The sequence below is a fragment of the Bombyx mandarina genome, chromosome 05 (assembly GCF_030267445.1).
Source record: "Bombyx mandarina strain Sakado chromosome 05, ASM3026744v2".
NCBI classification, from domain to species: Eukaryota; Metazoa; Arthropoda; class Insecta; order Lepidoptera; family Bombycidae; genus Bombyx; species Bombyx mandarina.
In genome coordinates, this window is record NC_143212.1 from 7,656,191 (window position 1) to 7,672,655 (window position 16,465).

General features: G+C 36.7%; 1 protein-coding gene across 1 annotated transcript; it reads left to right on the forward strand.

The window, feature by feature from the left end:
- The first annotated feature begins 1,412 nt into the window (after nucleotides 1-1,412).
- On the forward strand, nucleotides 1,413-15,357 carry LOC114242110 (guanylate kinase). Its single transcript, XM_028173139.2, has 5 exons — nucleotides 1,413-1,633; nucleotides 1,704-1,971; nucleotides 11,693-11,916; nucleotides 13,128-13,235; nucleotides 14,725-15,357. The coding sequence occupies exons 2-5, from the start codon at nucleotides 1,715-1,717 to the stop codon at nucleotides 14,754-14,756; spliced, it is 621 nt and encodes a 206-aa protein (XP_028028940.2). The 5' UTR covers nucleotides 1,413-1,633; nucleotides 1,704-1,714; the 3' UTR covers nucleotides 14,757-15,357.
- The last annotated feature ends 1,108 nt before the right edge of the window (nucleotides 15,358-16,465 follow it).

The following is a 16,465-nucleotide window of genomic DNA, read 5'->3' on the forward strand; positions in this document are numbered from 1 at the left end:
ACCCCTGGTCACCATCGCCAGGGGGGGGATCGCCGCGTCTCTTCTTATGACTATGGCCGCCAGGCCGCCATCGTCCCCAAACCAGCAATCATTTGCTGGGGGAACGAAGTACGGCTCGGCGACCACAGCCATATCTATGGACCACTCCGCCATGCTCTAAGACAGCATGTCCTGAGCTCTGGCGGAGTGGTTCAGGTTTCCTTGGAGGAAGCGATAGGTGCGGTCCATTACTGTTGGACCACATCCATCGCCCCCTCCACATTTACTAACCTAAATTGATACGAAAGTCACCAGTGGCAGCTGACCACTGTATCAAGAGTAACAGATAAGATGTATTGTACTTACGTACGATAAAAAGTATCAAAACGTTTTATTCCAATTTCCCCGGTATTGCTAGCGTCAATTTCGTTTTTCCCTTTTTGCCATCAGATCCTGGTAGACCTTTAACTACATAGCCGATCCTACGGACCATGTCGGAGTTTGAATATGTAAGCATGGCAGGCAGCATTTGACACATGTAAGGTTACAGATTTCGAATATTGGAATGCTTATTTAAATGTTTAAAACAAATAATTTTCTTCTCTTCAGTGATGACAATGACTTCTCATCTAGACACAACCGTGCTACATCTTTAGAGATTTATAAAATAAAATATTGTAATGGTGTATTAATGTACAAATACAATTACGGGTCGTATAGAGGGCAAGCGCGCCGTGGGCAGAACACCAGCCAAATGGTCAGACCTAGTAAGAGAAGTGGTAGTCTGTACCATTCGGTCCATGCCACCCATGATCGAATACAGTGGAAAAACGTCACATGTGGTCGCGATCCCCAGTAGTCCGGAAACGATATAGAAGAGAGAATAGTGTACAAAGTGTTTGAAATATAATTATACTAACAATGAAGCAGAGTGTTTATAAATAGCTCCTCACCTCCAGAATCCAATCCCCTCAAATTTAACCGTCCAACAAACCAAATGGTAAATAGTCGACGTCGCCCAAAGCACATCTCGGATCCTCCCGATCCACTAACGGTGCTTTTAGGTACCCCAAGTCGTCGAACTCGATTTGCGACGAAGGGCTCGGCGAGTAAATTAAACCACAGACACAGCCCACTGAATTTCTCACCGGATCTTCTCAGTGGGCCGCGTTTCCGATCAGGTAGTAGATTCTGCGAAGCACGGCTCTTGCTAGGATTCGTGTTAGCAACATCGTCAGGTTTGAGCCCCGTGAGCTCACCTACTAGCCTGGCGACGTTGACATGGTCTCTCTAGACCATCATTCAGCATAAATAGGGAAAAAAAAAGAAATAGCGTATTAGTCTGTGAATGTATCGACAACCAAATATTAAGTGTATAATCTGAGCCAAAAGGTAGACTAAGCAATAGCCGTAAACAGAAAAACTGAAAAAATAAATACGCACTGTGCAGTTCATAGATTATACATACACTTATTAAATTTGTGAGTGTAGTTGTAAGTAATTTTACAAACTGCTTAATTGAGTTTATGAAATTGTGCTTGTTTTATGCGAGGTAGTAAAGTAAATTTTAAATATTGATAGCCACTGCCAGATCTTGTGATTTTATCGCTTACTGAAAACTGAATAACAACCCTAACCACGTTCTTGAAACTCTGTAAGTATCGAAATATATTAATAAACAAGCAGTTTTTTGCGACCTAAGATAATTAAATGAATATTTTTAGTTATTGCTACAATGGTTCAGAAAGGGCCTCGTCCTCTGGTACTGTGCGGACCTTCAGGCTCAGGCAAGAGCACGTTGTTGAAGCGGCTGCTGAAAGAATTTCCCGACAAGTTTGGCTTCAGTGTCTCCCATACAACAAGAGCACCACGGGCTGGTGAAAAAAACGGAGTGCATTATCATTTCACTAACCTAAACGATATGTCAACTGCTATTGAAAAAGGTGAATTTATAGAAACTGCAATTTTCAGTGGAAACATTTATGGAACAAGGCAAGTAATTTTTTATTTTTTTATTTAAATTGCATTTTGTTAAAGAAAGCTTATGAGATGGCCACGTGCTCTTTGTTTCAATGTTTTTATTGGCTTTGAGCCAAAATAAGAACATCAATGTTGTCATTCATTTTTGAAAACATTTTTAGAATTATATTTTAGAATAAGAAATAAAATAAGATTAATATGCAACATTTCTTGACTTAACTAGAAAATTAAGCATTTTTCAACAGTGAAGAAGATTTATTATGTTTTTAAATCAAGAAAGAGAGTTAACACAAAGATCAGAAGAAAGACAAAACAAGAAATAGAGTTATTATGGCAAGATGAATAATATTCATTAAAAAAACATTGACAATATTATTTCCCATGTACAAAAAGATAAAACTACAGAAGAATAAAAATAATAATTTGAAAGAACTTTTTTGTATAAAAATAGGGAATAGTCACAGTCATAGTTGCAATTCATCAATTATATTTTTAACAGTGGCAATGAGTTTGAAGTACATAAAAATAAAATAAATTAATTTAAACTCATTAAATTAATATATTTTCATATATTAATGAAATTAATATATTTTCATATATTAATTTATTCAAATTCAAGGATTATAACTCAATTAAATGAAATGTAATTTTCAACTATAAGTCACCTAAAATTTAAAAAAATAATTTCGGTTTCATATTTTTTCTACTTTATTTACTTACATTAACAAGGCTCCCATTGTTCAGGTTATTTTATCTCATAGTCCGAGATCTGTAGGGCATCCAGTCGGCTCTAAGATGCCGGCTGGCATTTGCGCTCCTTATTTCCCGGGTGAGCAGGAGAGAGAGAAGAAGTTAATGTGGGAGGGTAATTGAGAGGGGATGCAGCAAAGGCTTTGTGGCCTCCATCAGTGGGTCACCGCACTAAATCAGTAGTACGATTTTTTTGCATGGTTATTTTTGTTTATTTCTCTTTGTTCAAATGTTAACAGGAAGTAACATTTATTTTATTCAAATGGACTAGTATAAAATACTTTCTGGAAACATTTAGAGTTCGCACAAATATCAAGTTCCATAAAATCAAATTCTTTAATTACATATTAAAAGTAATAATAATAAGCATATTAAATTTAAAAGCTGTATGTACATACATTTACTCTTACTACAGTATAATTTAGGATACAAAACTAAATTTTGATACAATAAATACCAGAACTTTCGAAAATCCAATTTGTACAATCAAATTTAAGACACCCTACCAATCGAATCTATACTTATATACTTACGAGGGCTGCACTAAAAGTATCGGGAATGGAATTGTCTGCGCCAGTACGTCACATACGAGCGGGGACTACGAGGTCTGCGGGGGGGTCCAACCACCACCACGGCATCGACGACTCGAGCGGCGATGACCGAACACACACAGCGAGACAGAACACTACTGGAACGATATAGAATCGCACGCGCGACTCGCGGCTAATATTGCATAAAACTTTATATACAGTCCACTTAACAATAAAACCTCAAGAACAAAACCTTTATTTTACTGAGCTATCGAACATAATGGTCCCAAGTGGAAGAAGAGCCGTCTTATAAGTCGCCGTGAAGAATTTGCCAACAAGATTCAATCATTCGGACTTTCTACCCGACCCGCCCGACATTACAACGTAAAAAAGTGTCGTCTTCAAGGATCGAGATTAAAACCGAGTGAGTCCGTTCCATATCCCATCTTTATTTGTCCTCTTATTCCCTAGAAATTTATATAGACTTATTTTGTGCCATACACGTAATTTTTTTCTGCTAACTTGTGTGTGATTTTTTTTTCTCTTGACCTTCACATGACCTGCAGCGTCCCATTGCTACTTTCCTTATACATATTGCTACGTTGATATTATTAAATTAATTGCTTTTTTGCTTAACTTATTTTTTTTATTTCTACCTGCTTACTTCTATTTTTTAAATTTATTTCCTTTAGCTTATTGCTTATTATCTTATTGGCTTGCTTGAAAACAAAATGTCCGACGAAAGAATTAAAAAGCTGTTAAAACTACGTAGCAGTCAGAAAGCGAAGTTAACGCATTTTTCAAATTATATAAACATCGCGAAGTCATATTCATCATTAAGCAATCCGCACCGAATAGAACTACAAAATAGACTTAAGGCTATCGACGAAGCTTACATAGATTTTAATAAATTACAGACTGAAATCGAAACTATTTCAGAAGATGAAGAGAAAGAGTACGCAGAACGGGAGCAGTTCGAGACTGTTTATTTTACAGTCACTGCGCTTGCGCATAGCATGTTGGAACCAACATCCAGTTGTGGGCAAACCAGTTACGGTGGATCCGGGACGATCTCAAATGAAAAGAAAGATTTTTTTCGTCTTCCGGACATCAACCTACCCTCTTTCGATGGAGACTTGCATCACTGGCTCGAGTTCCGAGATATGTATATTTCTCTTATACACGACAACACACGTATTAATGAAATTAGTAAATTCCATTATTTACGAACGTCCCTGAAGGGAAATGCGTCATCAGTGATTCAAAGCCTAGAATTTACAGCTAATAATTACAAAATTGCATGGGAATTATTAACGGAAAGATACAACAATAAAAAAATTCTTATTAATAATCATATTCAGGCTTTATTCAACGTTGAACAAGTGCAAAAAGATTCATCAAAATCATTAAGATTTTTAATAGATATTATAAATAAAAATTTAAGATCACTAAACATCTTGGATCAGCCCACAGACCAATGGGATGTCTTGATTATATTCATGATGAGTAAAAAACTAGATTTTATTTCAAACAGGCAGTGGGAAGAGTTTAAAAGTTCATTAAGTGAGCAACCAACTTTAAAACAATTTATCACATTTTTAAATAACAGAGCAGAATTATTAGAAACACTTAGTAGCAACAAACAGCTACACAAAAATCCTCAAACTGACACACAAGTTCATAAATCAAAATCATTCGCTATAGTTACAAACAATACAAATCAAATAAAACATCCTATCTGTCCACTGTGTAAACAAAATCATTATCTATTCAGTTGCGATGCATTTAGAGCTTTAGACGTTAACTCACGTATTAATAAAGTTTCCACCTACCATAATCTTTGTAAAAATTGTTTACGCACAGGTCATCAAGACAAAAATTGTAGACTTACCCACTGTAAGTATTGTAACTCACGTCACAACACTCTCCTTCACCGAGAAGTCGACAAAAATACAACTTCGAACATAAACACAGAAAACATAGTATTGTCTGTACACACAAATTCGTCATCAAACATTCATTCATCTATTGCACCCAATCATCAAACCAATGTATTACTTTCCACAGCGATGGTTAAAGTGATGGACAAGAATGGACGTTGTCACAACGCCCGGGCTCTGCTGGACAACGGCAGTACTTCTAACTTCGTGACCTCCGACCTCTGCGAGAAACTAGGTCTGCCGCGTCATAACAAAAACTCAACTGTCATCGGAATCAACAGTAAACTTTCATCTAGTACTAAAATGTGTACATTGTCACTACAAGCTTGTAATGGCAGCTATAAGGCGAGCGTCGATTGCTATATATTGCCAAATATCACTACATCATTGCCTTCAACATTTATATACAAAGAACACATACCCATACCTACCGGAGTCGAACTAGCCGACCCCTCTTTTAACGTTCCTTCGGCTATTGATATACTAGTCGGGGCTAGCATCTTTTGGAGCATTTTAGGATCAAACACAATAAGCCTAGGTAAACATCAACCCACTTTACGTGAATCCAGACTAGGATGGATTGTGTCTGGCAGTGTTCTTCAACATTCCTCTTTCAAAAATACTCACACGCATTGCCACTTCACTCAATCTCTTGAATCTCAGCTTAGTCGGTTCTGGGAGTTAGACTCAGTCTCTTCTAGTCATTCTTTGTCTAAGGAAGAACGAGAATGCGAGACAATCTTCAGAGAGACAACAAGACGAAATAAAAACGGTGAGTTTATAGTTACTATTCCTCTTAAACAGTCACCTGACGTTCTGGGATATTCATACACAAAAGCAAAATTAAGATTTCTTTCTGTAGAGAGAAAATTACAGCGCGATGAGAAACTGAAGAATGATTATCATAATTTTATGCGTGAGTATATAAATCTTGGGCATATGATACAAAATACACCTCATACACATAAATCAACATCAAACAATCACTCTTCTAACATAACATCGGACACTCATTCATCGTACATAACAAAAAACGTTCATTCATCGGACAACACATCAAATAACAATCCTTCTAGCATTACGTCAAACATACAATCACATAACACAACATTAAACACATCCACACAACAATCCGAACCATACAACACTTCAAACATAATACCGAAATCTACATCTGAGAATCTGCACGTAACTTCATTTAATAAAAACATAAATAATTACTTACCTCATCATGGAGTGATACGGGAATCCAGCACAACCACTAAACTACGAGTAGTGTTTGATGCATCAGCAGCGACGTCCTCCGGTAAGTCGTTTAATGACATACAGCACATTGGCCCTACAGTACAGGACGATCTTCTTTCCATCCTGCTGCGATTCAGGCAACACAAATATGTGGTTACCAGCGACGTGGAGAAAATGTATCGGGCTATACAAGTAGAACCTTCTCAACGTAGTTTACAGCAAATATTATTTAGATTTGATCCGTCAGAACCGTTGCATACTTACATTCTGAACACTGTAACATACGGAACGGCATCCGCTCCCTTCTTAGCTACTCGATGTTTAATTGCTCTTGCTGAGCAATGCACAGATCCAGAGACTAAACGAGCAATAGCACATGACTTTTATATGGATGACTATTTGGGAGGGGGTAATTCAATTGAGATGGTAACAAAACTTTGTCGTAATATTATCAATACACTAGACTCAGCAAAATTTAACTTACGTAAATGGCGATCTAATAGTACAAAAATATTGCAAACTATTTCTGAAATTAAGGCAGATAAAGATAAGACGTTAAATTTGAATAACTCTGCGCCGAGCAAAACTCTTGGTCTTCACTGGAACTCTGAATCAGATAACTTCTTCTTTTTGTTAAATTCACATCAGACCTTTAAAATCACTAAACGCACAATCTTGTCAGAAATTAGTCAGGTTTTCGATCCTTTGGGGCTCGTCGGACCATGCATTGTAGAAGTCAAATTAATAATACAACAGTTATGGAAAACCAAGTCAGACTGGGATGAAGAAGTTCCAATCAACTTAAAAACATCATATTTGAGTTTAATGCAATCACTTCCATCACTTAATAATATAAATATTCCTCGATGGTCCTTTAACGACGACACTGTTACCATCGAAATTCATACGTTCTCAGACGCATCAGAACGCGCTTACGGAGCGAGTTGTTATATTAAAACTATTACAAGTAATGGCAATATTCGCGTTCGCCTTTTAGCTTCTAAGAATAAGATTGCACCCATTAAGTCAAGTACAATACCTCGTCTTGAATTATGCGCGGCCTTATTAGGTACTAGACTATATATAAAAATTATCAAGTCACTCACTGTTCAGTTTGATCGTTCTTTCTTCTGGACAGATTCTACTATTGTGCTAGGATGGCTAACCGCACCTTCTAATCGCTTAAAATCGTTCGTTCGAAATAGAATTAATGAAATACATGAAAGTACGAATGGCCACAACTGGAGCTACGTACCGTCTAAAGAGAACCCAGCAGACCTGGTTTCTCGGGGGGCGAGGGCTGATGTACTCAGCGCATCCAGTCTGTGGTGGATTGGTCCATCTTTTTTACATTCAACACATACACAATTTCCAGTCAATCCTAACGCACAAACACTAAAAAACCTTCCGGAGATGTCTTTTGTTGTTAACACTACAGAAAATTCAATTGTCATGTTAATGAATAAAATATCAGACTTTTCGAAATTATTAAGAATTACAGCATACATCAAAAGATTTATTTATAATTTAAAAAATAAAAACTCACGGAATACAGATAATAATTTATTATTTACGGAAATATCTTCAGCTCACAATACCTTAATTCGTCTTGCACAGCAGGATACGTTTCCGGAGGAATATCATATTCTCAAATCAAACCAAATTTTGCCCTCGAAAAATAGACTTCTATCTCTTTCTCCTTTTCTCGACTCTGACGACATTATTCGAGTTGGAGGTCGACTCAATAATTCTTTCTACAGTTACGATGTTAAACACCCAATACTCTTGTGCAGTAAACACATTCTTACAAAACTTATTTTTGTTAAACAACACAAAGATTCCCTTCACGCTAGCCCTTTACTTCTACTTTCACAAATAAGACAGAAATACTGGCCGCTTGGTGGGAGAAATTTAGCGAAGCGTATAGTAGGCCTATGTATTCGCTGTGTTAGGCAGAAGGCTAAAACTACACAGCCCGTTATGAGCGACTTACCGAGCGATAGGCTGCAATTAGAATTTCCGTTTCTGAATACTGGAATTGATTACGCCGGGCCGGTGATGATTCTCAATCGAAAGGGGCGTGGTGGTAAACTGATAAAATCATATATTTGTGTTTTTATTTGCTTTGCAGTGAAAGCGTTGCATTTGGAGATCGTCTCGGATCTTACCAAGGAGGGCTTCCTTAGCGCACTCGATCGCTTCATTGCCCGTCGAGGGAAACCGCAGAATATTTACTGCGATAATGGAACTTCGTTCGTTGGAGCCTCCAACTATTTAATTCATAATTGTGTTCATGACATCAACAGTCTAGGTATAAGGTTTAAATTTATTCCCGTTTACTCACCTCATTTCGGTGGACTGTGGGAAGCTGCCGTTAAGTCTGTTAAATTTCATTTGGTAAGAATATTGGGTCAATCACACTTAACTTATGAAGAGATGACAACTTGTCTGGCACAGATTGAGTCTATTTTAAATTCTAGACCTCTTACACCGATGTCATCAGATCCATCTGACTTAACCTTCCTTACGCCCGCCCATTTCCTTATTGGTCGGCCACTCACTTCGGTACCATATCCCGACATCACGGAAGCCAACATCACTCGTCTTCAACGTTTCCAACGAGTTGAAAGCCTAAAGCAACATTTTTGGAGGCGATACTCTAATGAATATGTTTCTCTCTTACAACAGAGATACAAATGGAAAAAATCTTCAGGTCAACTGCGGATCGGTGCAATGGTCATTATCAAGGACAAGACATTGCCGCCAATGATGTGGCTTTTGGGACGAATAGTTCGTCTCGTACATGGCAACGACGGCATCGCGAGGGTTGCTGACATTGCAACCACGAAAGGCATACTACGCCGGGCATACAATAACATATGCCCGCTTCCTGTGGACTCCTCGGAGATCCATATTGAAGAAGACGACTCTTCAACGCCGGGGAGGATGTCTGCGCCAGTACGTCACATACGAGCGGGGACTACGAGGTCTGCGGGGGGGTCCAACCACCACCACGGCATCGACGACTCGAGCGGCGATGACCGAACACACACAGCGAGACAGAACACTACTGGAACGATATAGAATCGCACGCGCGACTCGCGGCTAATATTGCATAAAACTTTATATACAGTCCACTTAACAATAAAACCTCAAGAACAAAACCTTTATTTTACTGAGCTATCGAACAGGAATATTTCCACTGTTCCTATCATATTAAAATCTTTTTAATTGAAAACTCCTTGGTTTTAAAAATCGAATACCATTTATTTATTTTAAAAAAGATTCTCGGTCTTGTCACTAGGTTTTGTCAAACTTGTTTAGTCGTTGAGAAAATGGAATTGACTCGAGAAAATTCAAGAGCGATGATTTATTATGACTTTCGAAGTGGTTTGACACGAAAACAGTGTGTTGACCGGATGATTTCTGCATTTGGTGATGAAGCCCCATCCAAAACCACAATTTATCGCTGGTTTGCTGAGTTTCAACGTGGACGTGTCAAGCTCAGTGATGATCCCCGTCAAGGTCGTCCAAGAACTGCAGTCACCCAAGAAAACGTTGATGCTGTGCGTAAGCTGATTGAGGAAGATCGACATGTGACATACCGCGAAATTCAGGCAACTTTAGACATTGGCATGAGTCAAATACAAATAATCTTGCATGAACAATTAGGTGTAAAAAAGTTGTTTTCCCGATGAATACCGCATTCGCTCTGTGAAGAGCAAAAAGCGGCTCGCGTTACTTGGTGCGTCAGAACTCTCGAAAGATTCCACGCAGGATCCTCAAATGCTGTATACAACATTGTATCACGTGACGAATCCTGGATATACGCGTACGAACCCGAAATAAAAAACCAGTCACGAGTTTGGGTTTTCGAAAATGAATTAAAGCCAACAAAAATTGTTCGTTCACGGAGTGTTGCAAAAAAAAAAGGTGGCCACGTTTGTCTCCAAAACCGGCCATGTTACGACTATTCCTCTTGAGGGACAAAGAGCGGTTAATGCAGAATGGTATGCTTGCATTTGTTTGCCACAGGTCGTTTCTGAACTCCGTAAAGAGAACTGCAACCGCCGCATCATCCTCCATCACGAGAATGCGAGTTCTCACATCACGCACAGAACAAAAGAGTTTTTAGAGCAAGAAAACATAGAATTATTAGACCATCCGCCGTACAGCCCCGACCTAAGCCCTAATGATTTCTATACTTTCCCTAAAATAAAGAATAAATTGCGTGGACAGAGATTTTCATCACCTGTGATAGGGTGGACTAGCGGCTATAGCAATTAATTAAAACGTAAATTAAATACTTGAAAACATTGTGTTGACTTGTATAAGAGAAAATATAATTCAGAATCACATCAAAAGTAAAAGGAACATAATACAAATTCAAATATAGTGCATCATAGACAATTATACGTGGACAGCATCACGACCTTCCAACCTGAAGAAGCTGCGGACGCCTACAAAACGGCCATTTTGGAGACCCCAACTTCCGAATGGAATGGTTGCTTCAATGATTGGTTGCATCGTATGGAAAAATGTGTCAAATTTCGCGGAGAATACTTCGAAAAGCAATAAATACATTTTTAAATAGTAATCTTGTGTCACTTCGTTAATTCCCGAAATTTTCAGTGCCGCCTATGTTTGTAATATTGAATTAACCGCTTTTTACTACATGCATATGAATATATATATACGGTACATACACCAAAATAACATTTTTTACAATTTTTGTCTGTCTGTCTGTTTGTTCCGGCTAATCTCTGGAACGGCTGGACCGAGTTTGACGAGACTTTCACTGATAGGTAGCTGATGATATAAGGAGTAACTTAGGCTACTTTTTTTTAGACTAGCTTCGCCTCGCGGCGTCACCCGCGATAGAACAATAACCGCGGGTAGCATCGCGGGACTCGACTATCAATAATAAAATTTAATGTTTCCGAAGCGAAGCGAGGGCGGGTCGCTAGTATATTAATTAATATAAAAATATATATCTAAATATCCCTTTATTAAATTTATTGAAGTCGAAGCCCAAGTCTGGTCCAACAGTAGATAACTGGGCTGATTGTAATGATGATAATGCTCCTTTATTCCTAAAATGTTTATTTCTTCGTCTGTCTGGTGTATGGATGACAGAGTACAGACTACGGCAATTTTGGAATACAAAAATATTCTGTATGTTTAGAACATAATATGCTACACAATAGAAAGTTTCTTTTACGAAAAAATTTGCACTTGAAAATTTACCTAAAAATTTGTGATTTCCAGCAAGAAAGCAGTAGATGATGTACGTCGTACTGGCAAAATATGTGTACTGGATATTGAAATGGAAGGGGTGAAGCAAATCAAACGCACAGACCTGGATCCCCTGTTGGTCTTTGTGATGCCACCATCTATAGATGAACTGGAACGAAGACTCCGCGCCCGTAATACGGAACAAGAAGATAGCTTGAAAAAGAGATTGGAAACGGCACGAAGAGAGATTAAATTTGGTAAAATTTACACATTATTTTATAACTTTTACGTAAAGTTACATATACCACGAGTTTTCATCTAGTGGTCGATATTATTCGACCAAAATCGGATGCATCAAGATTCTATGCATTACAATTTAACACCCTCTATTAGCTTTCTGAAGTCATCGTGGCCTAAAGAATAAGACGTCCGGTGCATTCATATCTAGCGATGCACCGGTGTTCGAATCCCGCAGGCGGGTACCAATTTTTCTAATGAAATACGTACGCAACAAATATTCACGATTGACTTCCACGGTGAAGGAATAACATCGTGTAATAAAAATCAAACCCGCAAAATTATAATTTGCGTAATTACTGGTGGTAGGACCTCTTGTGAGTCCGCACGGGTAGGTCCGCCCCATCTATTTCTGCCGTGAAGCAGTAATGCGTTTCGGTTTGAATGGTGGGGCAGCCGTTGTAACTATACTGAGACCTTAGAACTTATATCTCAAGGTGTGTGGCGCATTTACGTTGTAGATGTCTATGGGCTCCAGTAGCCACTTAACACCAGGTGGGCTGTGAGCACGTCCACACATCAAAGCAATAAAAAATAAAAAATTGTCCTATATCTACCCATTTACATATTAAATAAATCATTCATCATAATTTTCATCAACATCAATACCTTTGATTTAATTGAAAATATTGACGCAAATCACAAAGACCGATGATAATACAAAAATTATTATTACTTTAAGATAACATAATGATTGGAAAAAAACTATATATTTAAATTTCGACGTGCTATTTGAGCCTTTTTCATTTTTAAACTAAATTTATCTAGTAAGCTAATATAGTAATACAGGGGCCTGGCTCTGCCGCTGACATTGCCGAAGTCCATGGGCGACAGAAACCACTCACCATCAGATGGGCCGTATGCTCGTCTACCTACAAGGGCAATAAAAAAAATATGTATTTAATATAATGTACTTTAATGCCTGTTTTTTGTTATCCAAAAAAAATTTTTTTTTTATATTCATTTCTTGTTGGACTTTTCGTATTAATATAAAACGTACATCAAATTAATTCCATATCATGTTGTTTGTTTTTCACACCATATTTGAACTTTGACTTCTGAATTAAAAACAGTATCACTTATCTCCAGTCAAACATAGAACTTACATCCCAGTGTCATAATAAAATAATTATTTTATAAATTAAAAGATGTTATTATGTTGAAAACACAGGTCAAGAACCGGGAAACTTCAATATCATCATTTTGAATGATAATTTGGACAGAGCCTATAATGAGCTGCGTGATTTTATTACACAAAATATTGAAGACAATGATCAAGGTAAGATCAACACAATGTATCAGCAATGAAAAATGTTTAAGTTATTGTTGTTCTGGACTTCAACTAATTCCATGTAAAGTGACCTTCTCCTAACACCTTGCTTAATAATCAAGGACCCAATGCTATCCGATATAGTGTTTTATAAATCAGCACATAATTATAAGTGCTTGTAAATAATTTGTTGCAATAAAACAGACGGTCAATACAATTTAACGTCACGAAAACTTGGAAGAGGATTTTTTATCCATCGGAAGTTCTTTTTTTTATCTCAAACTGTTCGAAATATAAAAGAAAACCAATTTTGATTATTAATTCTAACAAATTTGTTTGGAATTCCATTTTTATAATTTTAAGTTGCTTAGTTAAGTGTAGTCGAAAATAGATTCAAAGCAAATTTTACATAAAAAAACACCTTGTATAAAAAATATTAAAAAAGCCAGTATGATATATATCCAGTCAGAATGAATTATCTTCATTATAATACAATTATATCACAAATTGAGTTACCGAACTGTGGCTTGGTCTTAAACGATATTAAGCTAATATTTTTACAATTTCGTAAGGGATATTTCAAAAACTGTTCTCTTTTTAGGATTTTTAAATATTATTTTTATGTGTACATTTTTAAAGTTTTTCAACGTTCCTTCCGTTTCGAGAGAGTGAGAGTTTTTGTCGCATTTAAATGCATAATATGTTTCTGCTCTGTTACGTTGATATAACAGCCGAATGCGAGGCTTTTAAACAATGTTGACTAAAATAAATAATTGTATTTTTTGCAAGGTGCATGGTGATTTTTTTATCGTTTATTTGGATCGCATGTTTTTTTTATTGTATTGATGGGTGGACGAGCTCACAGCCCACCTGGTTTTAAGTGGTTACTGGAGCCCATAGACATCTAAAACGTAAATGCGCCACCCCCCTTGAGATATAAGTTCTAAATACATAGTTACAACAGCTACCCCACCCTTCAAACCGAAACGCATTACTGCTTCACGGCAGAAATAGGCGGGGTGGTGGCACCTACTCGTGCGGATTCACAAGAGGTCCTACCACCAGTAATAAAGGTGTGCGTAGTTAGGACGCACAAAGACTTCTGGCAAAGCGTCAGTAGATGATCATTTTAAAGTCTATAAAAACTTCCCAAACCTACAGGCTTTAGTTCTTCACTAACTCTTAGGTTATTGATCAATGCATCCGAATCTAATCTCATTTTTAATTTTGTGTATTTAAAAAACTTTGTGTATAATTATGTTCATCATAATACGAATCTGTTAATGTTCAAATTTATACTAATAGAACTGACAAAATGGACACCATAGACAAAAACCTGAGTAGGCATGTTATACTTGATTTTTTTTGTATAAATTTTGATCTTCAAATTAATTATGTAAAATAACAAAACAAGACCATTGTGTATATGGATATAAATGAAACGTGATGACATGCTTTGTTGTGGGTCACTAACTACTTTATTGCTAACGTTTTGCAGATGACACCAATGAGAAAACTACAGACAAGTGAACACTGCATGGAGCATGATCTTTACTTAATTAACTGCTATTTAGAAATTGGTGTTAGATGATGTTGTAGATTAGAATGTATGTGAACCTTAATAATCTAAAAAATAACTTATTGATCAATTTGATGATTTAAAATTTAAAATTAATATAGTAATGTAGTGTGACGTAATGCCCCAAAAATAGAATAAGTCAACTGGACAGGAATGTTCTGAAACTACCTCCTTATAATATTACAATTTTTTAATATAATAGTCAATTTACATAATAGTTCATTTAAGAATGTAGCCTGATCATTGCGCCACCATATCATATTTAAATGGATAAAAACATGCATAATAAAGAAAAGGGCGGAATATAATAAAAAACTTAACAAAGCAAAGCTTACAATTTGTGCCATTAACCTTGGAGTTCATTCGCTGTATTGTGAGTGAGAATAATAAATTACCTAATTTGATATTAATAAAATTATCTCTTAAAACCTAAAATAATAATGTTTCAATAAATAATCTGTTTAATGTTGCCACAATGTTTTATAACTGCACATTAAGAAAGTAACAAATCGTCTTGATCTGGGGCTTAAGGTCTTCTACAAAACAAGCATATTCTCAGAGACGTGCAGACTGGAATATCCTACGTAATCGTGGTATCACAAGAATGATCACCTTTAAACCTTTCATCTATCGCCGTCATAAAAACATCCATAAATGGTGATAATAAACAAGTAGAAGGCAACATTCGTATTATTGCAACAAGAAAAGTAGCTGGTATTTTCGCCTCGCTCATTGGAAGAACTAGAACTTAGCACAGGATTTTGTGGCGCACTCATAAAACCATGAAAAACATCTGAAAAGATTTAATTTGTAAACGTGTCGCAATTCAACAATAGAATGTTCTTACATTATTGTTTCACTTTATAAAAAGTTTAAATTTATTGTCACAGTACCACCAGGCTGGTTTGCATTTTCATTAGTTTTATTGTTAAGCAATTTATATATATAAATGATATCTGTTCACTCAGATACAAAAAAAACCTTTAATCCACAGATTAATTTACTGTGTTTTTGTTTGAAGATATTAAATATCGAAATATTAGTACTTTAAATAGAATTGTACCATCATATTGTTTTAAGTATTAGATATTATTAACGGCCGTCTGGTGTAGTGGTAAGTGACATGGTCACTACACAAGGGGGTTGCGGGTTCGAATCCCGCCAAGGGAAGATATTTGTATGATAAATATAAATGTCTTTTCCAGGGTTATGGATGTATATTATATATATGTATGTGTATAATAAAAACCTTACATTTTATTTCCGTTATCTGGTACCTGTAACACAAGTTCTTTACGAACTTATCACGGGACCAGTTAACGTGGCGTGATTGTTAATAAATATTTATTTATTATTATAATTATATACAATTGTTTGTTATTTAAGGTTTGGCCTGCTATAAATGTTGATTTATTGACTTAACGATTGCTTACTGTACTCTTATAGACTTATCAACTCTTTTTTCCCATCGCGTCGGAAGCCCATCCCAACTGTCCAAACCCACTGCTGGCTGTTGCCACCCTAGGTCTCGAATGAACTCCCCTAAACATATTTTCCTGTGCAGTATGTCAAGTCATTCTTTGAAGGGTTCCCAACGATAGGCAACAGCTTGATTGTCTCTCACTGTCACTCACTCCTCTCTGTTGCTGAGTATGAGCGA

What these genes read in the sequence shown, in the direction of transcription:
- LOC114242110 (XM_028173139.2), top strand. Translation starts at nt 1,715, where the DNA reads ATGGTTCAGAAAGGGCCTCGTCCTCTGGTACTGTGCGGACCTTCAGGC. An exon ending in ACGAAGAGAGATTAAATTTG is followed by an intron (nt 11,917 to 13,127) that starts GTAAAATTTACA and finishes TTGAAAACACAG; the next exon opens with GTCAAGAACCGGGAAACTTC. An exon ending in TATTGAAGACAATGATCAAG is followed by an intron (nt 13,236 to 14,724) that starts GTAAGATCAACA and finishes AACGTTTTGCAG; the next exon opens with ATGACACCAATGAGAAAACT.